The sequence below is a fragment of the Prionailurus viverrinus genome, chromosome C1 (genome assembly GCF_022837055.1).
Source record: "Prionailurus viverrinus isolate Anna chromosome C1, UM_Priviv_1.0, whole genome shotgun sequence".
NCBI lineage: Eukaryota > Metazoa > Chordata > Mammalia > Carnivora > Felidae > Prionailurus > Prionailurus viverrinus.
This window is the reverse complement of record NC_062568.1, coordinates 105,647,130-105,668,566: the sequence shown is the minus strand read 5'-3', so window position 1 is coordinate 105,668,566 and position 21,437 is coordinate 105,647,130. Positions and strand designations below refer to the sequence as shown.

At 46.9% G+C, this 21,437-nt stretch overlaps 1 protein-coding gene across 1 annotated transcript; it reads left to right on the top strand.

The window, feature by feature from the left end:
- Positions 1-21,323, top strand: LOC125173292 (cytochrome P450 27C1). The gene is made up of 9 exons (XM_047872235.1): positions 1-282; positions 6,844-7,034; positions 8,211-8,410; positions 10,300-10,509; positions 11,552-11,715; positions 15,654-15,820; positions 17,000-17,078; positions 17,514-17,717; positions 21,207-21,323. The coding sequence occupies exons 1-9, from the start codon at positions 1-3 to the stop codon at positions 21,321-21,323; spliced, it is 1,614 nt and encodes a 537-aa protein (XP_047728191.1).
- The last annotated feature ends 114 nt before the right edge of the window (positions 21,324-21,437 follow it).

Here is a 21,437-nt window from a genome sequence, read left to right as displayed (position 1 = left end):
ATGGCCCTGCTGGCGCGAGTCCTGAAAGCCCGTGGGAGCCCGGCGCCCGGGCGCTGGGGGCTCCTGGACGCCGGGGCCCCGCGGCGGCGGCGGCCCGAGGGCGCTCGGCTGTCGGCGGGGGCGCGGGCCGAGGACAAAGGAGCGGGCCGGCGGGGGGCGCCGCGGGCCGGGGGCCGGACCGAGGGGCCCAGGAGCCTCGCCGTTATGCCGGGCCCCCACCCCCTCGCCAACCTGGTGGAGTTCTTCTGGAAGGACGGCTTCGGCCGCATCCACGAGATCCAGGTAGCGGCGCGGGGGGGGGGGGGGTGGGGGGGGCGCCCAGGAGGACGCCCGGGAGGAGGCGCCCAGGAGGGACTTCGGGGAGGGGGCGCAGGGCCAGGCCCGGAAAGGGACGCCGAGGAGGGGCGCACGGGAGGGACTCCAGAGAGGGATCACCGGGCAGGGGCGCCAGGCGGGAGGGGAGCTCAGGGAGGGGGCGCCGGGCAAGGGAGCCAGGGAAGAGGCGCCCAAGAGGGGGGCTCAGGGAGGGGGCGCCGGGCAGGGGAGCCAGGGAGGAGGAGCCCAAGAGGGGTCTCAGGGAGGGGACGCCGGGCAGGGGCGCCAGGAAGGAGGCGCCCCGGAGGGGTCTCACCGGGGGGGGGGGCACAGGGCAGGGGCCCCGGGGAGGAGGCGCCCAGGAGGGGAGCTCAGGGAGGAGGCATCGGGCAGGGGCACCGGGTAGGGGCGCCGGGCAGGAGGCACCCAGGAGGGGAGCTCAGGGAAGGGTCACCAGGCAGGGGCACCGGGCAGGGGACTCAGGGCAGGAGGCACCCAGGAGGGGGGCTCAAACAAGGACGCCGGGGAGGGCGCTCTGGGGAGGAGGCACAAGGCCCAGCGGGGAAAGGGATGCCAAGGAGTGGCGCCCAGGGGGGACCCCAAGGAGGGTGTACCGGGCAGCGGATGCTGGGGAGGGACGCCGAGCAAGTGGCGCCAAGAAAGAGGCCTCAAGGAGGGCGAGGGCGAGGTCCCCGGACCGGGCGCGCGGGGGAGAGGGCTTTGGGGAGGGAGCCCGGGGAGGGGTGCCGGGGAGCGTTCTCCAGGTAGGAGGCACCGGCGGGCGGAGGCGCGAGCGGGAGCGGGACTTGGTGCGCCCTGCCGAGGGGGTCGCGGTCCAGCCCCGGGAGCGGGAGCGCAGAGAGCGGCTCGGAGCTCTCCAGGGCACCGTGTCTAACAGACCGAGGTCATGTGGCGTCCGTTTCTAGGCCTTTTGGGTTGTGTTTTATAAATGGAAAACAAGCACCTCCCACCCTCCAAAACCTGAGGTTCAGAGGCCACAGGTAGCTTAGCCTCTTAAATGATGGGGTCACCACACGAATGTCAATGAACCTGGGCAGGCTGCCAGGACTGGGGCAGAGACCTAGTCGTTCCAACTACGGGGGGAGTGTTGGGACCGGCCCAGAGTGCAGTTTCCCATCTTGACCCGAGTTTTGCCTTTCCTCTCCCCACCGCAATTTGCAATCTGTCTTCCATTGCAAGGTGATCCTCCCCATCAAGGGTCGTCGGATCCCCTTTCCTCTCACTGACTGTGGCAGCTGCTTCTTCCACTTGACTTCATTTTTTCAGGGCTCGCACCCCAGGGCACACTTACTTCTGGGCTCTGGGCCTTCTGACTTCTCCCAAGACCCCTTCCCCATTCCCATCCCCCCCCCCCCCCCAATTTGCTTTTGTTCAAAGCTTATTCTCCTCCTTCTGTAACCACCCACCCCCGGTGTGGTCCAGGTCATTCCCTCAACCAATAAACATACCTGATGGTGCAGAGGCCCTGATTGGGTTGGAGAAGCAGAAACTTAATTAGGAGAAAAAACAGTAGAACTCCAGAGCAAGTTAAAAAAATTTTTTTTAATGTTTATTTATTTTTGAGAGACAGAGAAAGAGAGAGAGAGAGCAGGGGAGGGGCAGAGAGAGAGAGGGAGAGAGAATTCCAAGCAGGCTCCATGCTGTCAGCACAGAACTAGATTCAGGGCTTGATTGCACAAACCATGATATCATGACCTGAGCTGAAATCAAGAGTCAGAGGCTTAACCAGCTAAGCCACCCAGGTGCCCCAGGAACAAGTTTAATTTGGCTGAAATTCCTGTCCCTTCTCTCCATCCCCAACACAGTTTTTCCTGGACATGCTTCTTAGAGGTGAAAAATGATTTTCTTTTCCATGTGGAATCTGTACATAAGATATCAGGATGATACTTTTAAAATGGGATTTACAATGTTTTGTTATTTACTGTGGACAAGTCAATACGGCTTGATTTTTTTTTGTTTTTGTTTATCTACTTCTATCTACCTCTGCTTCTATCTGATTTTATCCTCACAGTCTAAGCACCCCCCTCCCCTGTTGGTTCCCCCCCACCACTCCCCCTTCCCCCCACAGGGTTCTTTGAGAAGCAGACCACTGTTAAAACCTACATCTCTGGGAGGAGCCACCTAGAAGGCCACCTCTCCACAACCAGAAAGTGTCTCAGTTCAGATGGGTATTTTCCCTGCATCTGCCATGCTTCTGGCCATCACCCTAAACCCTGCCCTTCTGCCTGAGGCTCAGATGATGCCTTTCACCATGGTCCGTCATGAGTGGTGGTGCACACCTGTCAGAGGACAGTTGTAGAACTGACTCATCTGTGCTTTCTTGCAACATGGTAGATGGGCCCCAAGGGTTTCCAGCTTGGTTGTCCTACTGGGCTCCCCTTTTCTTTTATTTCCAAATAGTGCTCATCTGCAAGAGCACGAATCCCCTTGTGACTCCTCTGAGGACCCCACAGGAGTGCTTTATGGCCTTGGGTTTCCCCACTTGAGGTGTGCTCAGGTTGTTCCAGACTGAATAAGGTTCTAGGAAAGCCCTCTGCCCTGCTCTCCAGGCTCCTGAGGCACTTGTAGGAGGAAGAGGGTTATTCTGCTACCATACCTCCAGCTTACTGTACTCAACTCGTGATCACAGAGAGTTCTTTCAAGGCTTATACATTTTTTTTTAAGGTTTATTTTTGAGACAGAGAGAGACAGAGCATGAATGGGGGAGGGTCAGAGAGAAGGAGACACAGAATCCGAAACAGGCTCCAGGCTCCGAGCTGTCAGCACAGAGCCCGACGTGGGGCTCGAACTCACAAACCATGAGATCATGACCTGAGCCGAAGTCGGCCACTTAACCAACTGAGCCACCCAGGCGCCCCAATCAAGTCTTTCATGTACAGGTGGAAAAGGCCCAAAGTGTTGGCGGAGTCACTTGCCTGAGGTCACATAGCTAGTTAGTGGCAGAGCATACACCCTGACCCATGTCACCAGCAGCCATTTCAGATGGGACAGAAGAGGAGGGCCCTGTGTTCTCATGCTAGCCCTCCACAAGCACCTGTGGAGTCTTGGCTAATAACTTATTCTCCCTGAACTCCAGTTGCTTCATCTGCGCAGAAGTCTGACCATCCTCATCCATCTCACAACCTATTGTGAGGTCAGGTGAAATTTGTAAACTGTAATAATAACAAGTAAATACTAATAATGAACATTTCTAGAGCTCTTTTCATGTTCCAGGCCCAGTTCCAAGTCCTCTGTGTGAGGCAAGTTCTATTATTTGCCTGTTTTGCAGGTGAGGAAACTGAAGTACGGTGGACCTTAACTTCCCAAGGGTGCTCAGCTCGTAAACTGTGAGCTAAGATTCAAATTCCAGAGTCTGTGCTCTTAATGTCTATGCAAATTCTAAGTGCTAGGACTGACTATACTGTTCTGCAGTCCACTAGCAAAAAGTGCCATATATTATCCAGGTCATGCATCTTGTTCTTTCTCCCGCCTGGTCAGTTGCTCCCTTGTGCTGATGGTGCCCATTCAGTAGCTGGATTCGCCTGAGAAGTGACCCATTTCCCAGTAGTTGCTATTAACACTCATCTCATCAGTGGCTCCTTTTCAGAGACACAGAGGAACATTCCAGTTGATTCTTAGTGTCTTTATCTATCGGGGGGAGAATGTCATCCAGGTTGATAAGGAAGTGAACATCTTCTACCTAAGGAGTAGAAGGAAGAATGGAAAGACAACAGACCCTCTGGCCTGCCATTTCTGAGGCAAAGAGTTGGGGTGATAAGAAATGTTGGCAGATGCCAAAGAGAGACTTAGTCATTTTCCCCATGCTCAGCCTTGGCTATGCCACACTGACCCAGGCTAGAGGGTACTTTCTCTCTCTCTATTTCTCTCTTATTTATTTGTTTAACCCATTTACGTTTATTGTAATTTCTCATTGTTTTTTGGTAACAGCACTATTGAGATGTATAATTTACATACCATGCAATAGTCACCCCAGTCAATCCTAGAACAGGTTCATAACCTTACAAAGAAACCCCATATTGTTTCTTTTAGCTATCACTCTCCAACTCTCTATTCCCCCAGCCTTCAGCAACCACTAATTTACTTTATGTCTCTATAGACTGGCCTATTCTGGACATTTCATATAACTGGAATCATAATATGTGGTCTTTTGCATCTGGGTTCTTTCACTGAGCATCATGTTTTCAAGGTTCATCTATGTTGTGGCGTGTACCAGTACCTCATTTCTTTTTATGGACAAATAATATCCCAGTGTAAGCATATACTACATTTTGCTTATCCATCAGTTGAGAAACATTTGGATTGTTTCCACCTTTTTGCTAATTATGAATAATGCTGCTGTGAATATTTGGTATAAGTTTATTTTTGACATATGCTTTCATTTCTTTGGATTTATGTCTAGGAGTGGAATTGTTGGGCCAAGTAGTAACTGTCTATTTAATCATTTGAGGAACTGCCGGAATGTTTCTGAAAGTGGCTGCACTATGTACATTCCTACCAGCAGTGTAAGAGCATTGTGATTTCTCCACATCCTTGCCAGGGCTTGTTGTTACCTGTTTGAGTATAACCATCCTAGTGGGTGGGAAGTGGTGTCTTATTGTGATTTTGATTTGCATTCCCTGATGACTAATGATGTTGAGCTTCTTTACATCTGCTCATTCTCCATTTGTATTTCTTCTTTGGAGAAATGTCCATTCAAATAATTGCCCAGTTTTTAATAAGTTCATTGTTTTATTGAGTTGTTTTTTATATATTTTACATACAAATCCCTTATCATATATGTGCTTTGCAAATATTTTTTCAATTCTGTGGGTTGTCTTTACTTTCTTTGAAACACAAAAGTTTTTAAATTTTGATGAAATCCAATCATCTGTTTTTTCTTTTGTTGTTTGTGGTTTTGGTGTTGTATCTTAAGACACCATTGCCAAATTCAAGATCCTGAAGATTTACCCGTATCATTTCCTCTAAGAATTTTATGGTTTTGGTTCTTACATTTAGGGCTTGAACAATTTTGAGGTAATTTTTATGTTTGGCATGAGAGAAGGATATAAATTCATTCTTTGCCTATAGATATCCAGTTGTCCCAGTACCATTTGTTGAAGAAACTATTCTTTTCCTATTTACCTGTTTAATTGTCTTGGCACTGGCATCCTTGTTGAAAATCATTTGACCACAAATGTATGGGTTTCTTTCTTTCTTTTTTCAAGTTCATTTGTTTATTTTGAGAGAGAAAGAGAGCAGAGGAGGGGCAGAGAGAGAAGGAGAGAGAGAATCCCACACAGGCTCTGTGCTGTCAGTGCAAAGCCCAATGTGGGGCTCAATCCCATGAACCATGAGATCATGACCCTGAGCTGAAATCAAGAGTCGGATGCTTAACCAACTGACTTACCCAAGTGAGCCTGTATGGTTTATTTCTGAACTCTCAATTCTACTCCAGTGGTTTAGATGTTTATTCTTATGTCAGTACTACACTGTTTTGATTATTGTTGTTTTTGTAGCAAGTTTTGTAATAGGGATCAGGAAACCCTTAAACTTCACTCTTTTTTTTTTCAAGGTCATTTTTGCTATTCTGGGTCCCTTGCTTGTCCGTATGAATTTTAAGCTTGTCAATTTCTACAAAGAAGCCAACTGAAATTCTGATAGAGATTATGTTGAATCTATGGGTCAGTTTGGGGAGTATTGCCATCTTAATAATATTAAATCTTCCAATCCATGAACATGGGATATCTTTCCATTTTTTAGCTCTTCTTTAATTTCTTTCAATGATCTTTTATAGTTTTCAGAGTGTTAGTTTTGCACTCTTTTCTCAAATTTATTTCTAAGCATTTTATTCTTTTTGATGCTATTATTAATGGAATTGTTTTCATAATCTTACTTTTGGATTGTTCATTGCTAGTGTATGGAAATACAACTGACTTTTGTATTTTGATCTTATGTCATGCAAGCTTGCTGAACTTGTTTATTAATTCTGACAGTTTTTTAGTGAATTCTTTAGAATTTTCTGTATGTGAGATCATGTCATCTGTGATTAGAGATAGCTTTACTTCTCTCTTTCTAATCTGGATGACTTTTCTTTCATTTTCGCACTGGGGGCTATTTTTACAGGTTCATTACAGGTTGTCTGCAGAGGGTTCTCCCTCTGCAGAGTAGGGAGGCAGAGCAGCTGAGGGCCTGGAACAGGGGGTTGGCACAGTCTTTTTGGCTCAGGCCATTGAAGGCTCTGCAACTCATCTCCACCCATAATGACATTTCTCTCTTGTTGTTCCACACAGCTAAGTATTGTTAAAAACATAGCTCTAAAGAATAAGAAAACTTAGTGAATATGATTAATGATGTGAAAGTACGTTTATCTCAGGAATATTTAAAGTCACAACTCTGATTCAGCTCTGTATAATGTAGAGCTTTCCTCTGCCCCAGTTTTTTGCTCCCCTAAAACACAGAAATGTTCATGTCAAAGGTATATCATATCTGTGCATTTTTTCCTTTTTTGGTTTCTCCATGGTATTGCAGCAGAAGCACACACGGGAATATGGAAAAATCTTCAAGTCTCACTTTGGTCCTCAGTTTGTAGTATCTATTGCAGACCGAGACATGGTGGCTCAGGTGCTCCGGGCAGAGGGGGCTGCGCCCCAGAGAGCCAACATGGGGTCCTGGCAGGAGTACCGACACTTACGAGGGAGATCCACCGGGCTCATCTCGGCGTGAGTATGTGGCCTGGTCAGGCCATGGGTGGGAGTGGGGAACCCAGGGAGACCCCTGCTTGGATGCTGGGCTCTGAAAAACAGCCTTAATAAATTGTAGAACTCCCAGTGGAATAGTGTCAAAACAGCCTCCTTGTGTGATTTCCTAAATACTGGTGTGGAGGGCCCTGTCCCTTCTCCTCTGGGAAGAGGTTAGATGGCAGGGACAAGGCTGGGTCACACTAGCCTGGTAAAGGGGGAGAGCTGTTTCTCAAGCAGTGCTCTGAGGCTGTAGGTGTCCATTCAGTGACAACCAAGGGGGGCGGGTGCTCACAGAGCCTCTCTGTGGGCAGGAGAGGAGGCAGGCAGCTACTCTAGGAGACCCTGGGGAAGGGCCGAGAGCCTTCCTCCGTGGATCACCATGTGATGATGTTCCCAACTCACAACAGGCTTTGATTATTACTTGTAAACAAGCCTCACGGAGACCTCTGTGCCCTCTAAGAAAGAGCTAATCAGCACAGTCTCAGGCAGGGAGGAGAACACAAGCCTCTGTGGATCCCCTGGTCCAAATCCCTTTGGTTTAGAAATTCTATCTGTGGTTCTTTGGTATATATGCCCTTATACATGAACTAGGGAGAAATACAACTATCGGTTTCTCAAATGAGGTAAATAAAAGCTGTGACTGGATGTCACCAGGATCCCTCAACTTCTGCTCTGAGGGAAATAATCAAACACCTCCTCCCTGTGAGTCTGGCCCCAGATGGGGAGTGACCAAATGCTAGAAAAGCTCTCTGCTCTCTGCCCTATCACCTGCGGCTTGCATTGCTGTGGGCCCCGGAGCTCAGTTCAGGGCTCAGCAGTTCATACACATAAACTTTTCTCTCTTTTGCTAATCACAACAGCTTCATGTCTCTTTATTATAATATTATTGCAAGGTTTTTCAAAGGAAATCATATTCCTTTTATAAAGATGATTCCCAGTGGCAATCTTTCCCCTTAAAGTTTGCTTCCCGTTAAAGCCCTGACCAACTGCGAGACTGAAGTTACTCCCCTCCCCCTGCACAGTGTCTTAATTCCATTGGGATCGGCAGATCTGGCTGGCTTTTTTATGGCTGGGGGAGCTCTCAGAGGTTCTCTGAGTTCTTTTCCAGAATGTCAATGGAAGTAAGATTATTTGAAACTCACTTTACTCTTCTAGGGAGGGTGAACAATGGCTCAAGATGAGACGTGTATTGAGACAAAGAATTCTGAAACCGAGAGACGTGGCCATTTTTTCAGGAGAAATCAACCAAGTTATTGCAGATTTAATTAAAAGAATCTACATCCTCAGGAGCCAGGCCGAAGATGGAGAGACTGTGACCAGTATCAATGACCTTTTCTTCAAATATTCAATGGAAGGTGAGGTGAAGTCAGGAGGGAGATGGAAGAACGGACATGTGCCAAACATAGGAGTTCTCATTCACTGGGCATGTCCTGTGTCCCCACAGGCATTGTGCTGAGCCCTGTACCCACACATGTGACCCTCACCTGCTAACTGAGCCCGGTGTACCGCCACTGGTTTGCACATGGGCAAACTGACAAACCATCTCCATTTTTACTGGCAGAAACTTAGTCTCAAATCAGGTCTTTTTTTTTTTTTTTATTTAAAAAAAATTTTTTTTTTTCAACGTTTATTTATTTTGGAGACAGAGAGAGACAGAGCATGAACGGGGGAGGGGCAGAGAGAGAGGGAGACACAGAATCGGAAACAGGCTCCAGGCTCTGAGCCATCAGCCCAGAGCCCGACGCGGGGCTCGAACTCATGGACTGCGAGATCGTGACCTGGTTGAAGTCAGACGCTTAACCGACTGCGCCACCCAGGCGCCCTCAAATCGGGTCTTTTTAACTCAAGAATCATGCTCCTAAATTACTGTACATCTTGCTTTAGCACAATTTGTAAAAACCATTAGAAGTTCAGAGGGCCTCTACTACAGTCATTGTAGCTTTTAAAATTTATGTGGGATGGGTAGGACATTGCCATGTCCTAAAATCAAAAATCAAATCTCAAAGGTATTCACTGAAAAGTCCCCTCATTCTCCCTCTCTCCTGACCTGGTGAGGTCACCAGTGTCTTTAAGGGATATTTTATGCACATACAAGGGGATACATGTGAATAGTCTTTTTACCTAAAACGAAACAAAACAGTAGCATACCACTTTATTCTGTACTTTGCTTTTTCCTAAGGAACTTCTGTCAGTTTTCTCCTTTATTTATTTATTTATTTATTTATTTATTTACTCACTTACTTAAAATTGTTTATTCATTTAGTTTTGAGAGAGAGAGAGAGAGCAAGACAGTGCACAAGCAGGGGAGGGGCAGAGAGAGGGAGACACAGAATAGGAAGCAGGCTCCAGGCTCTGAGCTGTCAGCACAGAGCGTGATGTGGGGCTCGAACACATGAACTGTGAGATCATGACCTGAGCTGAAGTTAGATGCTTAACCAACTGAGCCACCCAGGCGCCCCTCTCCTTTTTTAAAAGATTTTTAAAAAAATTTATTTGAGAGAGAGAGAGAGAGTGCACATGTGTGCACTAGAAAGGGTGGGGGAGAGACGGAGAGGCAGAAGGAGAGTCCTAAGCAGGCTCCGCCGTGCTGTCAATGCAGAGCCTGAAGTGGGGCTTGGTCTCACAAACTGAGATCATGGCCTGAGGTGAAATCAAACGTCGATACTTAACTGACTGAGCCACCCAGGTGCCCTGCCTCTCTCTCTCTCTCTCTCTCTCTCTCTCTTTTTTTTAAAGCATGCTTACCTTACTTCAAATTTAATTTTTAAGTGAACTTTTTAAAGTTCTAGTAATGCTTGCCAAATCTAGTAATGCAATCAACAGGGTGGAGTTGTAAACACTGGAAAACCCTGATGCATTGAGGCTGTTCCCTCTCTTCCTATGGCTCTCTTGGCCAGGGGCTCCCCCCTCTGTGGCCCAGAGGAGCCACCTTTCAATTCCCCAAGGTTGGGCAAGGGGCCGATAGGTTGGGTGCTTTGGGTCCTGGGTGTAGAACAAACCGTGGGGAGGGGGGTGTGATGAGGTGAAGCCCCGCCAGGTGGAAGGAAGGACCTGCCGGCTGTCAGCACTGAGTGTGCAGCGCCCTGTAACCCGGGAGGTGGTGGAGAAGACGACCGGTGGTGGAACAGAGCCTCCCTTCCGAAGGGCAGCTCCATCACTTTTGAAAGTGACTTTTGTGGCTAGATATGGCCTGTTGATACTGCAAGTAACCTAGAAGCAGGTTTAAACGCTCTTTCCCGGGCAGGAGTGGCCACCATCCTGTATGAGAGCCGCCTGGGCTGCCTGGAAAACAGCGTCCCGCAGCTGACCGTGGACTACATCGAGGCGCTCGGGCTCATGTTCAGCATGTTCAAGACCTCCATGTACGCGGGCGCCATCCCCCGGTGGCTCCGCCCCTTCGTCCCGAAACCCTGGCGGGAATTCTGCAGGTCCTGGGACGGACTCTTCAAATTCAGTAAGTGATGAATTCAGGGGCACCTGTTGTCCAGCCAGCCGACCTGACTGCCTTTACTTGTGGTGTATCTAACGCTTGTGCAGACAGAGGGGAGCTCCGCGGGGGATGAGCTGACACATGTTGTTATTTGGACCGCTTATTTGGACAGATTTCTTGGATGAAAAAAAGCGTGTGGGTGGCTACTCCAAGCAACCTGACCGATTTCTCATTTTTAGATTCTTCTCATTTTGGCAAACTTGCTAGCAGTGATGCAGGCAAGTAAATGTTGCCTAAGGGAGACGATGTCTTTAGTCCAGTAATTCTGTCATTGCTGAAAATGAGTGGGTCTGGGCACACTCATTTGAACATTCTTCTTTGCAGCTGTTTGGAAGAGACAAATTCCTGTTTTCTTACTGGGTGAAACAAACTAAGAAATAATACTTTGTTCCAACTCAACAAAGCAAGATCTGTTTTCCTACATGGCCAAAAATTTCACTAAAAAAGTTTCCTATACTATATGTTGACTAACTTGAATTTAAATACATAAAAAAAAAAAAAGAATTTCCCAAAACAAAAGATTTCCAAAATGTTTATTAGAACAGTGTTTCTAGAACAATACTAACTTTGAAAGAAGTATCCTACGGTGCCTTTTGAAGAGGCCAACGTTCATTTGAATATATGTGTCCTGATGGACTTACTATGCCACTATCTTTTTTATGGTAACATGGCCTTTATAGTCAATCCATTGCCCCTTCTGGAAACATGGTGGGATAAAAAAAAGTGGGGGGGAAGGATCTGTATTCTTGTTACTCCAATCCTTTTTTGGCTATTTGATGAATAAAGCGAACATTTGCAAATATCTTCTAGATTATTTTCAGAGGAAAAAAAAAGATGCTTAGCTTGTCTTTAACTTTTCATTCATTTATACAGACAGGCCCACTGATGAGGTTCCCAGATTGATGGTAAATTAGCTTTGGAACCTGCCACAGATTAAGTTATCGGGAGGACGAAGAGATTGTTCTCAACCAGAATGTCTTTCAAGAGGAATACTCTTTTCAAACAGGCCAGATCCACGTGGACAATAAGCTGAGGGACATACAGTGCCACATGGACCGAGGGGAGACAGTGAGGGGCGGGCTGCTCTCTTGCCTCTTCCTCAGTCAGGAGCTGACGCTGGAGGAGATCTACGCCAACATGACCGAGATGCTGCTGGCGGGCGTCGACACGGTGAGCGGCTTGGCTTTTCTGTCTTCTCCATTAGCAGAGCGTGGTAAAAGCCGGTGGCCTTTCCCAGTAATCTCATACGCGTTTGTACCAGCTGGACGCCTGCCTCACTGCTGAAAGGCTCCAGGAGAAAACTCTAACGTTTAAATAATATATATGTATTTCAAACGTAAAACCGTAATTCTGCAAAAAAGGTAATCCCCATTCACTTATCACACACGCAAAGTAACAATTATGTTTTAATGCCTGAAAAATCATTCCTGATTTGCAAACATTGAACCATTCCTTCATGATATCAGAAATGAAGAAGGCACAGACGTTAAAAACCTTATTGTTTATCATTTAAAGTATTGAAGGTCATGGAGAGCTCCACGGTTCATCTCATAAAGCCATGTAACTTTTAAACCAAAACTTACTAAAGAGGGCAGAAAGAAGGAAAAGTGTAGGAGCGCCTGGGTGGCTCAGTCGATTGAGCATCTGACTCTTGATTTAGGCTCAGGTCACGACCCCAGGCTTATGGGATCGATCCCCATGTCCAGCTCCGTGCTGAGTGTGGAGAGCCTGCTTGAGATTCTCTCTCTCTCTCTCTCTCTCTCTCTCCCCCTCTCCCCCCCCCCCCGCCTGCCCCTCTCCCCTATTTGCACACATGTGCTTTCTCTCTCTAAAATTTAAAAAAAGAAAGAGAAGAGTAATGAACAGTTTGAGTTATGAACATGTGTGCGTATCAGTCTTAAAATCCTAATGAATAGATTTATTGTGGCAGATGCATAATGTACTGTGACCAAGGAAGGGTGGCCGTCAGAGTGAAACAGCACTGCCAAGTGACTGGGTGGGAATTCTGTACCCTCCTGTTAAGTGACAAATGAAGGTGCAGAAAAGTGTGTGTGCTGTGCTCATGTTGGTAAAGCAAATGGTGGCCTGGCACTGGCCCGTCTGTGTGCATGTGGAGGAGGTACGGAGGGTGCACACTGGATTGTTAACATGGGTTACTGGCTGGGAGTGGGAACCATGTTTTCTCCAAAATCATTATAATAATGTATAATAGGATACCATTATTCATGTGTGGAAAATGATACACATGTGGGTATAGTTACAGAGACATTTTTAAATTTGCTAAAAGGAAGTAGTGAAACAGGAATAAGGCACAGACCTCCTGTTTAAAGGGAGCACCCCTCCCCTCCAAGTTGACTTATTTTTATTATAATGGGACATAAACATGTAAAAGCAAAAACATTAGCATACACTCCTTATTCTTATGGATCTTCCACAACATAAAACAAAAACAATTTCAATCAAATACAAACTAACCAATGAAATCAAGGCGATCAATGAAAACTCTAATCAGCTGTGGGAATGTGATGGGTGGTGTGGGTTTCCTTGAATGCGGAAACGATGAGTGAGTGGATGGCCTTGCCTCTAAGCAGATTTGGGTGCACTGTGCCTCCTGCCGCCTGGTGGTAGCTAAGAGCATCACATGAGGTGGAGCACAGAAGGGAAGGGACGGTCTCACAACTTCATATTCGTTTCCTAACTTATTACTTTACAAAACCTTTAGGGGCACCTGGGTGGCTCAGTCGGTTGAACATCCGACTTCGACTCAGGTCATGATCTCACGGTTTGTGAATTCGAGCCCCGTTCAGGCTCTGTGCTGACAGCTTGGAGCCTGGAGCCTACTTCAAATTCTGTTTTTCCCTCTCTCCCTGCCCCTCTCCAACTTGTGCTCTCTCTCTCAAAAATAAATAAACATTTAAAAACAAACAAACAAACAAACCCTTTATTACACTGTAATATATGCACCAGAAACTGCATCCACCGAAACGGTACAATTTGATACAAATTGCTGGCAGATACAGGATAAAGCACAATGCAGTCATTCATGAAACCACCACCACAATCAAGATCCTGAACATTCCTACCACCCCTGTAGTTTCCTCACCCTTATTTCAGTCCATCTCTTCCCATACCCCTGCCCCAGGCAACCGCCAATCTGCTCTCTGACACTGAGCATCAGTTCGCACTTTTCTAGAAATTTATAGAAATAGAATCATACATACAGTGTGTATTTTGCACCCAGCTTCCTTCACTCAGCAAAATGACTTCAAAGCAGTTTATTCTTTTTTATTACCAAGGACAGACATCCTTTGCTTTATTGTGCTTCGCAGATAATGTTTTTGTTTGTTTGTGTGTTTACTAATAGAAGTTTGTGGCCACCCTGCGTTGAGCAAGTCTGGTGGGGCCATTTTTCCAACAGCACCTGCTCACTTTGTGTCTCTGTGTCATATTTTGACAAATCTTGCAACATTTCTAACTTTTTCATTATTGCTATATTTGTTGTAACATAATACATATTATATTTGTTGTAACATACAATATATAAATATATATAATAAAGAATCACTGGTCTGTGATCAGTGATTACGACTTGCTGAAAGCTCAGGTGATGGTTAGCATTTTTTAGCAATAAAGTATTTTTTTCTTTTTTTAATTTTCTTTTTTTTAATTATTATTATTTTTTTAACTTATTTTTTTAAGTTTATATCCAAGTTAGTTAGCTTATAGTGCAACAATGATTTCAGGAGTATATTCCTTACTGCCCCTTACCCATTAGCAATAAAGTATTTTTTAATGTTTTTTTTAAATGTTTTTTTAAAAAAACATTGGGTTTTTTAAAAGACATAATGCTATTTCATGCTTAATTGATTACAGTATAGTGTAAATATAACTTTTATATGCACCAGGAAACCAAAAAATTCATTTGACTTGCTTTGTTGTGATATTCATTTTATTATGGCGGTCTAGAGCCCAACACTCAATGTCTCCAAGGTATGCCTGTCATTTTCCATTGTCTGGATATACCGCATTTGGTTTTTCCACATAAATGTAATTTTAATAGACATTTCTAAGTGATTCCCTTACCATTTATAAAGAAGAATTTGTACATTATATATATTACAGAAGAGCTTGCCCTCTAAACACATATAATATTTATTACAGGGAAATGATATCAGTATGGCCGACTTACTTTAAATTTTTTTTAGACAAAAGAAAGGGCATTTATACTGTGGAATTTCCTTGCTTATAAGAGAGTGAAACACAGTCACATAGATAATAGTGAAAATGTGGTGAAAGTCTTGGAGGATAAAATAGAATTATTCTCAATAACTAGAAATGTAATTCTTCAGTCTGAGTGGTATAAAAAATGACACTGCTTGGGGTGCCTGGGTGGCTCAGTTGGTTAAGTGTCTGACTCTTGATTTCAGCTCAGGTCTTGATCTCAAGGTCAAGAGTTCAAGCTGAGTTGGGCTCCATGCTGGGTGTGAACGCCTACTTAAAAAAAAAAAAAGACACTGTTTTGCATAAATGAGTTATTAAATCCTTATAGGTTGCTTTACTTGATAAGTGCATGGAAACTAGAGCTAATGAGTAATCCTGCCACAGATGAGGCAGCCAGAGTGGGCCTCGCCCAGCTATTGTGGGCTATGGAATGCCAGAAGGTTGAATAGTTCCCCAGGCTGATGGGCAGTCTCAGGCCCTTTCTAGCAAAAGCCAGATGACCCTTGCAAAGAAGCTCACAGGAAGTTCCAGGCACAACTTCCAGACTTGACCAGCATCCCCAAGTCCTCTCAGACTCCACTGAAGAGGAGGCAGATTGCTTTTAAGTGATCCAAAAAAGTTCTAACATAATTTTTCCTCTGGCTTTTTATCAAAAGAGCAATTGAATCACACAATTGATGTGACTTTCCAAAGTATTTTTTTTTTTCTGGAGTGAATTAGGAAACTCACCTTTGTTTTGGTAAGACCTAACATACTCCGATGGAGTTTTACGAACGTGACTTTTCACATATGCTTATGTTCACATGACTTCATGCCTGATGTTGCCTGCTGCTTAAATCTTTGGTGTTGCTCACTCCTGTGCCTATGTCTGCCGGTTTCTTTATTAGACATCGTTCACATTATCCTGGGCAGTGTATCTCCTTGCGAGGCACCCAGAAGTGCAGCAGACCGTGTATCGGGAGATAGTTAAGAATTTGGGGGAAAGACATGTCCCAACGGCAGCCGATGTCCCCAAAGTCCCATTGGTCAGAGCTCTGCTGAAGGAAACCTTGAGGTAAAAGCCTTGCCAAAACTGTGCCTTTTAAGTCTCTGATTTTTTATCGTGACGACTCATGCTTTTGACTAAAAACCGGGTCCAAAACAAATGTGCCAGCATCCTTCAGTGGCCGAAATGTTAAGGAAGGAGCTATTTCTGGCTATCTTTGTTCCCTCTCTGACCTTGTCAGAATAGTAGAAAGGCTATTCTGTTTTACAGTTTGAAATATTAATTTTTCTTCATAAAGCCCTTTGGAGCCCTCTGCTTTAGTGATTTGGTTCACCACGCTCCCCAGTGTGCTCCTGGACCAGTACTCCTAGGTGTCTGTTCCTCTGAAGGTAAACCAGAACAAGACTGATTTATTAGGAAAATACTTTGGGGCTGTTTGGCTAATTATCAGGCCTGCTTACAAAAGACTGTGGTTCTCGTGTGGATATGCTAGTTCGACTGGAGACACCAAACAGCGAGGCTCATTCAGTCCCTGACAGGGCTTCACTGACACTCGGAAAAGCCGGGATGTGAGGGCTCTGGGTGGCCATGGGTGGACTTGGGTGGGAGGTGGTGGGATTAGGTGGCCAGTGAACCTTCTTCCTCCTTTGAGGTTCAAGGATCCTGAACACAGTGTTCCTCTGTGGAGGAAATGCCTTGACAAAGAGCAGAAGTTATTTACATAGTACCCATTATAATAATTGGATTCTCAGTCTACAGCATGTTGTTTAACCTTGGCGGGGAGAAAAATAACTAGCTGTGTGTTTACTGGTATTTGTCAATTAAAGTTTTACTCAGAGTTTTCTCCGGATTGCCTAAGACAATCCAAACACGGACATGCATTTCTCAAAATGTGTTTCCTGGACCCCCAAGTCCTGTGGACTGTTACTTGATAAAGGGGTCCCGGGTGCATGTAAGTTTCAGAATTTCTTCCACACTCTCCCTCCTGGGAACACAATAGTATGTTCAAGGCTCTGCTTTGTGTTTTGTGCACATTTTTGACTGTGGGACTTTCCTTCGCATCCCTCAGAATACTCGCTGGCCACAGCTAAGGAGCCACAAAGGTCCTTGCGAGATTTCTTAGTTGAAACCGGACCATGTGTTATGTTGTAGAAAACGAAAATGGCAAAATAGCCAGACTTTTCGAAAATTTAGCACAATATTTTAAAAGTGGCTGTTCCATTCCTGCTTCCACTGGTTCTTTTCCAGGCTGTTTCCAGTGCTTCCAGGGAACGGCCGAGTCACCCAGGAAGACCTGGTTGTTGGCGGGTACCTGATTCCCAAAGGCGTGAGTTTGGCTGCCAGGGTGTGGGCACTTGGGCTCTGCCGTGTGGCTGAATGGGAAATGTGCTGGTATGTTGACGAAGCCCTTGCGCCCGAGCAAATATCAGTAGGTTCCTTTCCTTCTGCACGTATTGCACAATGAAGACGGGGCTTCGGAAGCGAGGAGCAGAAGCAAAGCCAGAGATTTTTGTAGCTCGCAGGCTTCTCCCTCCCTCCCTGAGAGGCCTGTGGACACAGCAGTTGTGGGGGTTGGAGGGTTGGGGGGGTTTGAAGGACCTGAATCTCCTGCTCAGCTCCTGAGGGAGGATTGCCATCCTGGGGGCCCTCCTCCTGGCCAGAAGTGCCTCTGGAGGGACTGTCCACCCGGGGCTCTTGCTTCTGCTCTGCCTTCATGATATCCTGTTCTTTATTCCTTTTCGGTTGCAAATGGTGTCCTCAGACCCAGCTGGCCCTCTGCCACTATGCCACTTCCTACGAGGATGAGAACTTCCCTCGGGCCAAGGAGTTCCGGCCGGAGCGCTGGCTGCGGAAAGGAAGCCTGGACAGAGTGGACAACTTTGGGTCCATCCCCTTCGGGTTTGGGGTTCGGAGCTGCATCGGGCGGAGAATTGCAGAACTGGAGATCCACCTCGTCGTGATCCAGGTAGGTGCGTGGGTCCGGACGTTGACCTTCCACCTTGACCTGGTTTATGGGGCTCTGTTGGACCAAGGCTTGGGTGGGAGAGGAGATGTGATTTGGAAAACTCAAAAGCAAGAGCTTCATGTTAAGTCCCTTTTATATTTTAAAATGCCACCCCCCACAGTAGCCACCTTCCTTAGTCCCCTGACCACCTGCTGAGCCTCTTGCCTCCTTGGACTTGTAGGGCAGCAGTTCAGGCCCTTGGAGGCCTGAAGGACCGGGGTGTGTACATGTGGGTGTTGTAGGATGTATAGGGGCCCGAGAGCTCAACTCTTGTCACACTAGGAGCTCTGGGCACATGTGAACGGGAAGGTGTCAAATCAGTGGTCCTCAAACGTTATGGAGAGAAAAGGCACTAGGGGGCTCCTTAAAATGTAGGTTCTAGGACCCCACCGCAGAGAGAGTAATTTGGTGGGTCTGGGATGGGCCTGCTGGGTGATTCGGACTCCAGTGACCACTGGGCTGCACTCTAAGAGATGTGTGAACCAGCCACTCACACAGCGCAGTGGTTCTCACACTTGTTTAGGCTGCCAAACATCAGGAAGGCTTTGTTCTTGTTGGAGAATACCTTACATTTAATCTCTTAATACTAAAATAGATGCTTTTTGGCCTATACTATACTAAGTAATGTCTGAAGGAAATTTCATAAAAGAAAAGACTTTGATAGAGAAAATTAAACCTAGGTTTAATTAGGTTGTCTTGCAAATTTAGGAAGACTGTGATGAGCCTAGCTTAGCCATGGAAGGCCTTGGCCCAAGTTTTGGGAGCTATTGTCATTGACGTTGCATTGGAAGAACACAGAAATTACCTCATGACCCAAGCTCCCCATTTTACTGATGACGAAACTGAGGCTCAGAGAGTTGGAGCCACTTGCCACAGTCACAGAATGACAGGTGCATGGCACGACCCAGGCGTCTTGACTTCTTCCTGCATCCCCTGCCCCCCCATATCATAGAGGGGCTTTCCTGAAGCCTCACAGAGTTTAGAGCAGAGCGCTGAGGGGTTGGGACCTTGATGACAGTGAGAGAGAGGGCGTAAGGCACCATGGAAGCCTGGTCAGCCTGGGAGGGGTGGAGAGGGATTCTGGATGGTGGGTGCTTGGGGCTGTCTGAGAGCTGGAGAAGTTGAGGGGCTACTGCCCAGTGGGAGAGGACGTACAGGGAAGTGTGGGGGGAAGGCACCTCTCTGGAGTTGGGTGGCTCAGGTCAGGGAAGCTTGGTGGCCAGTGTGTGTAAAGGGCCATTCCCACCTCTGTCGGGATGTGTTGGCTGCTGGCAAGGTTCAGGGGTGTCACCAGAGCAGCCGTCCTGGGGACCGTGGGACGCTGGCCCATCCAGTTGTGTCGGAGGTGAAAGGCAGCTCAGTGAGGTGTTGATTCCAGGGCGAGTAGGGCCCAGTTCAGCTGTTTTCTGTTTCTGACACTCTGGGCAGCCTTCTCAGCCACGCCGAGCCCATTTCCTTATTCACAAAATGGGCCAAATGCCTACTTCTTGGTTGTGTGGGGACTAAGCAGTGTCCATACGCGGTCTGTGCCGACGGGCCGGGAGCTGCTGTTGTCTCTGCTCTGCTCTGAGTGTCTGCCCTCGGCTTTTCAGGAAGGTCTTAGGCTCCATAAAACTCTGCTGTACATTGTGTGGCCACGTCCCGGACAGGCTGAGGCCATTTCCTACCAAGGGTCATTCAGGCAGGCGTGGAGCTCACTGCTTCCCCTGCTCTGGCTGCCTGAAGGACCAGACGCCACTGCGAGAGCAAGAGAGGCCAGCCTTGCCCGATGCTCCTGTTGGCAGAGGGTCAGAAACAGGGTGTTTGGTGGCAGTGATGGGGTTTTGTTTGGTGCTATTAACACACAAATGGATCTGCTTCATTTTTTTTTTTTTTTTTTTTTTTTGCAAGAGAGAGACCTAGTGCAAGCAGGGTAGTGGCAGAGAGAGAGGGAGGCACAGAATCCGAAACAGGCTCCAGGCTCTGAGCTGTTAGCACGGAGCCTGCCTGACACGGGGCTTGAACTCACGGACTGTGAGATCATGACCTGAGCCGAAGTTGGACGCCTAACCAACTGAGCCCCCCAGGTGCCCCATCAGAGTTCTCATTTCTACTTGTGCGAATACAGAAAGGGAACATCGCTATTTGTAATTGTCAGGGGAAAAAAAGAGAGAGAAGGCACACGTAAACTGTGTTAGCAATGCGGAGGAGACAGCAAAAAATGCAGTTGTCGATATTTTTAAAATTTATTTATTTATTGATTTTGAGAAAGAAAGGGAGGGAGAGAGTGAGCACAGGAGGGGCAGAGAGGGAGAGACAGGGAATCCCAAGCAGGCTCCACACTGTCAGCACAGAGCCCAATGCAGGGCTTGAATTCACGAACCATGAGATTGTGACCTGAGCCGAAGTCAGATGCTTAACCTTCTGAGCCACACAGGTGCCCATGTGTGTTCTGACACAGGTCTTTAGAGCAAGTTGCTGTGTTCCTGAGCCCACTGGTGGCCTGGAACGTCAGGCCATAGCCACTTGGTCGGGGAGGTTATTGCTTTAGGCTGACGCATACTTTGGTGCTTTTTAAAACTCGTTCCGGAGGTTGTCTCTAGTTTTATCCTGAGTGGTAAGGCTGGTTCTCCTTCTGGACCGTAGAAATGAGAAATGGGATCAAAGGTACAGATCAAGAATATTTAATATTTTTTTTAGCGTTGATTTACTCTTGAGAGAGAGAGACAGACTGTGCAGGCTCCAGGCTCTGAGCTGTCAGCACAGAGCCTGACATGGGGCTCGAACTCACGAACCATGAGATCATGATCTGAGCTGAAGTCAGAGGCTTAACTGACTGAGCCACCCAGGCGCCCCCAGATCAAGAATATTTAAATTAAGGAGAAATTAAGGACATTTATCACTGAAGCCTGTTGGAATGATTCACCTGCCCCCCACTCCCCGGCGGTGTGCTCCCCTGGGTCTGTATCACCTCAGATCCCCAGCCGGAGGGAAACCTGGGATTTCACTTTATCTCTCTGTCCTCCTTGCTCCTTTGATTTGTTCTGTATTTGTTGTGTATTTTATTTATTAATTTTTCCATTTAAGGGCCACTTTATTTTTTTTTCATTTCAAAACCATTTTTTTTATTTGAGTCTAGTCGACACACAATGTTACCTTGGAAGCAGAGGAGTTGGAGCTTTGAGATGGCTGAGAAAGCCTAAATCATTTGAACATCGTGTCTGCATACCTTTGTTATGTGAGCTTCATGGTTGCTCAGTGGACAGACCAGGCTCCTGTGCAGGACCTGGTGCTGCTTTCAGAAGCATGGCATCTCCCTTGCACCGTCCTGATGGGGATTGGCATCCTGCCTACTTCCTGGGCTCCCTGCAGCCCGCGGCCATCACGGGCAGGTGAGGGGCCCTCATTTGGAGCACTGTGAGTCCTGTACTATCCCAATTTTGAATCCCCCTTCTCTCTTTCTCTTCTTAGTTGCTTCAGCATTTTGAGATCAAGACATCTTCTTGGACTAAAGCAGTTCCTGCCAAAACCCATGGGCTTCTGACGCCAGGGGGGCCCATCCACGTGCGTTTTGTTAACAGAAAGTGATCCTGGATTTTTAAACCCAGCCAGCCACCTGCCACAAACCAGTGTCAACTGATGATGGTGGAGGAAGGAAATCGTCACTTTCACAGGCTGTTTTGCTGATAAGCTGGCCGCCCT

Bases quoted from the DNA above. Each gene is read 5' to 3' on its own strand.
- LOC125173292 (XM_047872235.1), top strand. From the start codon at position 1: ATGGCCCTGCTGGCGCGAGTCCTGAAAGCCCGTGGGAGCCCGGCGCCC. The intron at 7,035-8,210 runs GTGAGTATGTGG...TTACTCTTCTAG, and splicing joins TCCACCGGGCTCATCTCGGC to GGAGGGTGAACAATGGCTCA. The intron at 10,510-11,551 runs GTAAGTGATGAA...CTTTTCAAACAG, and splicing joins GGACGGACTCTTCAAATTCA to GCCAGATCCACGTGGACAAT.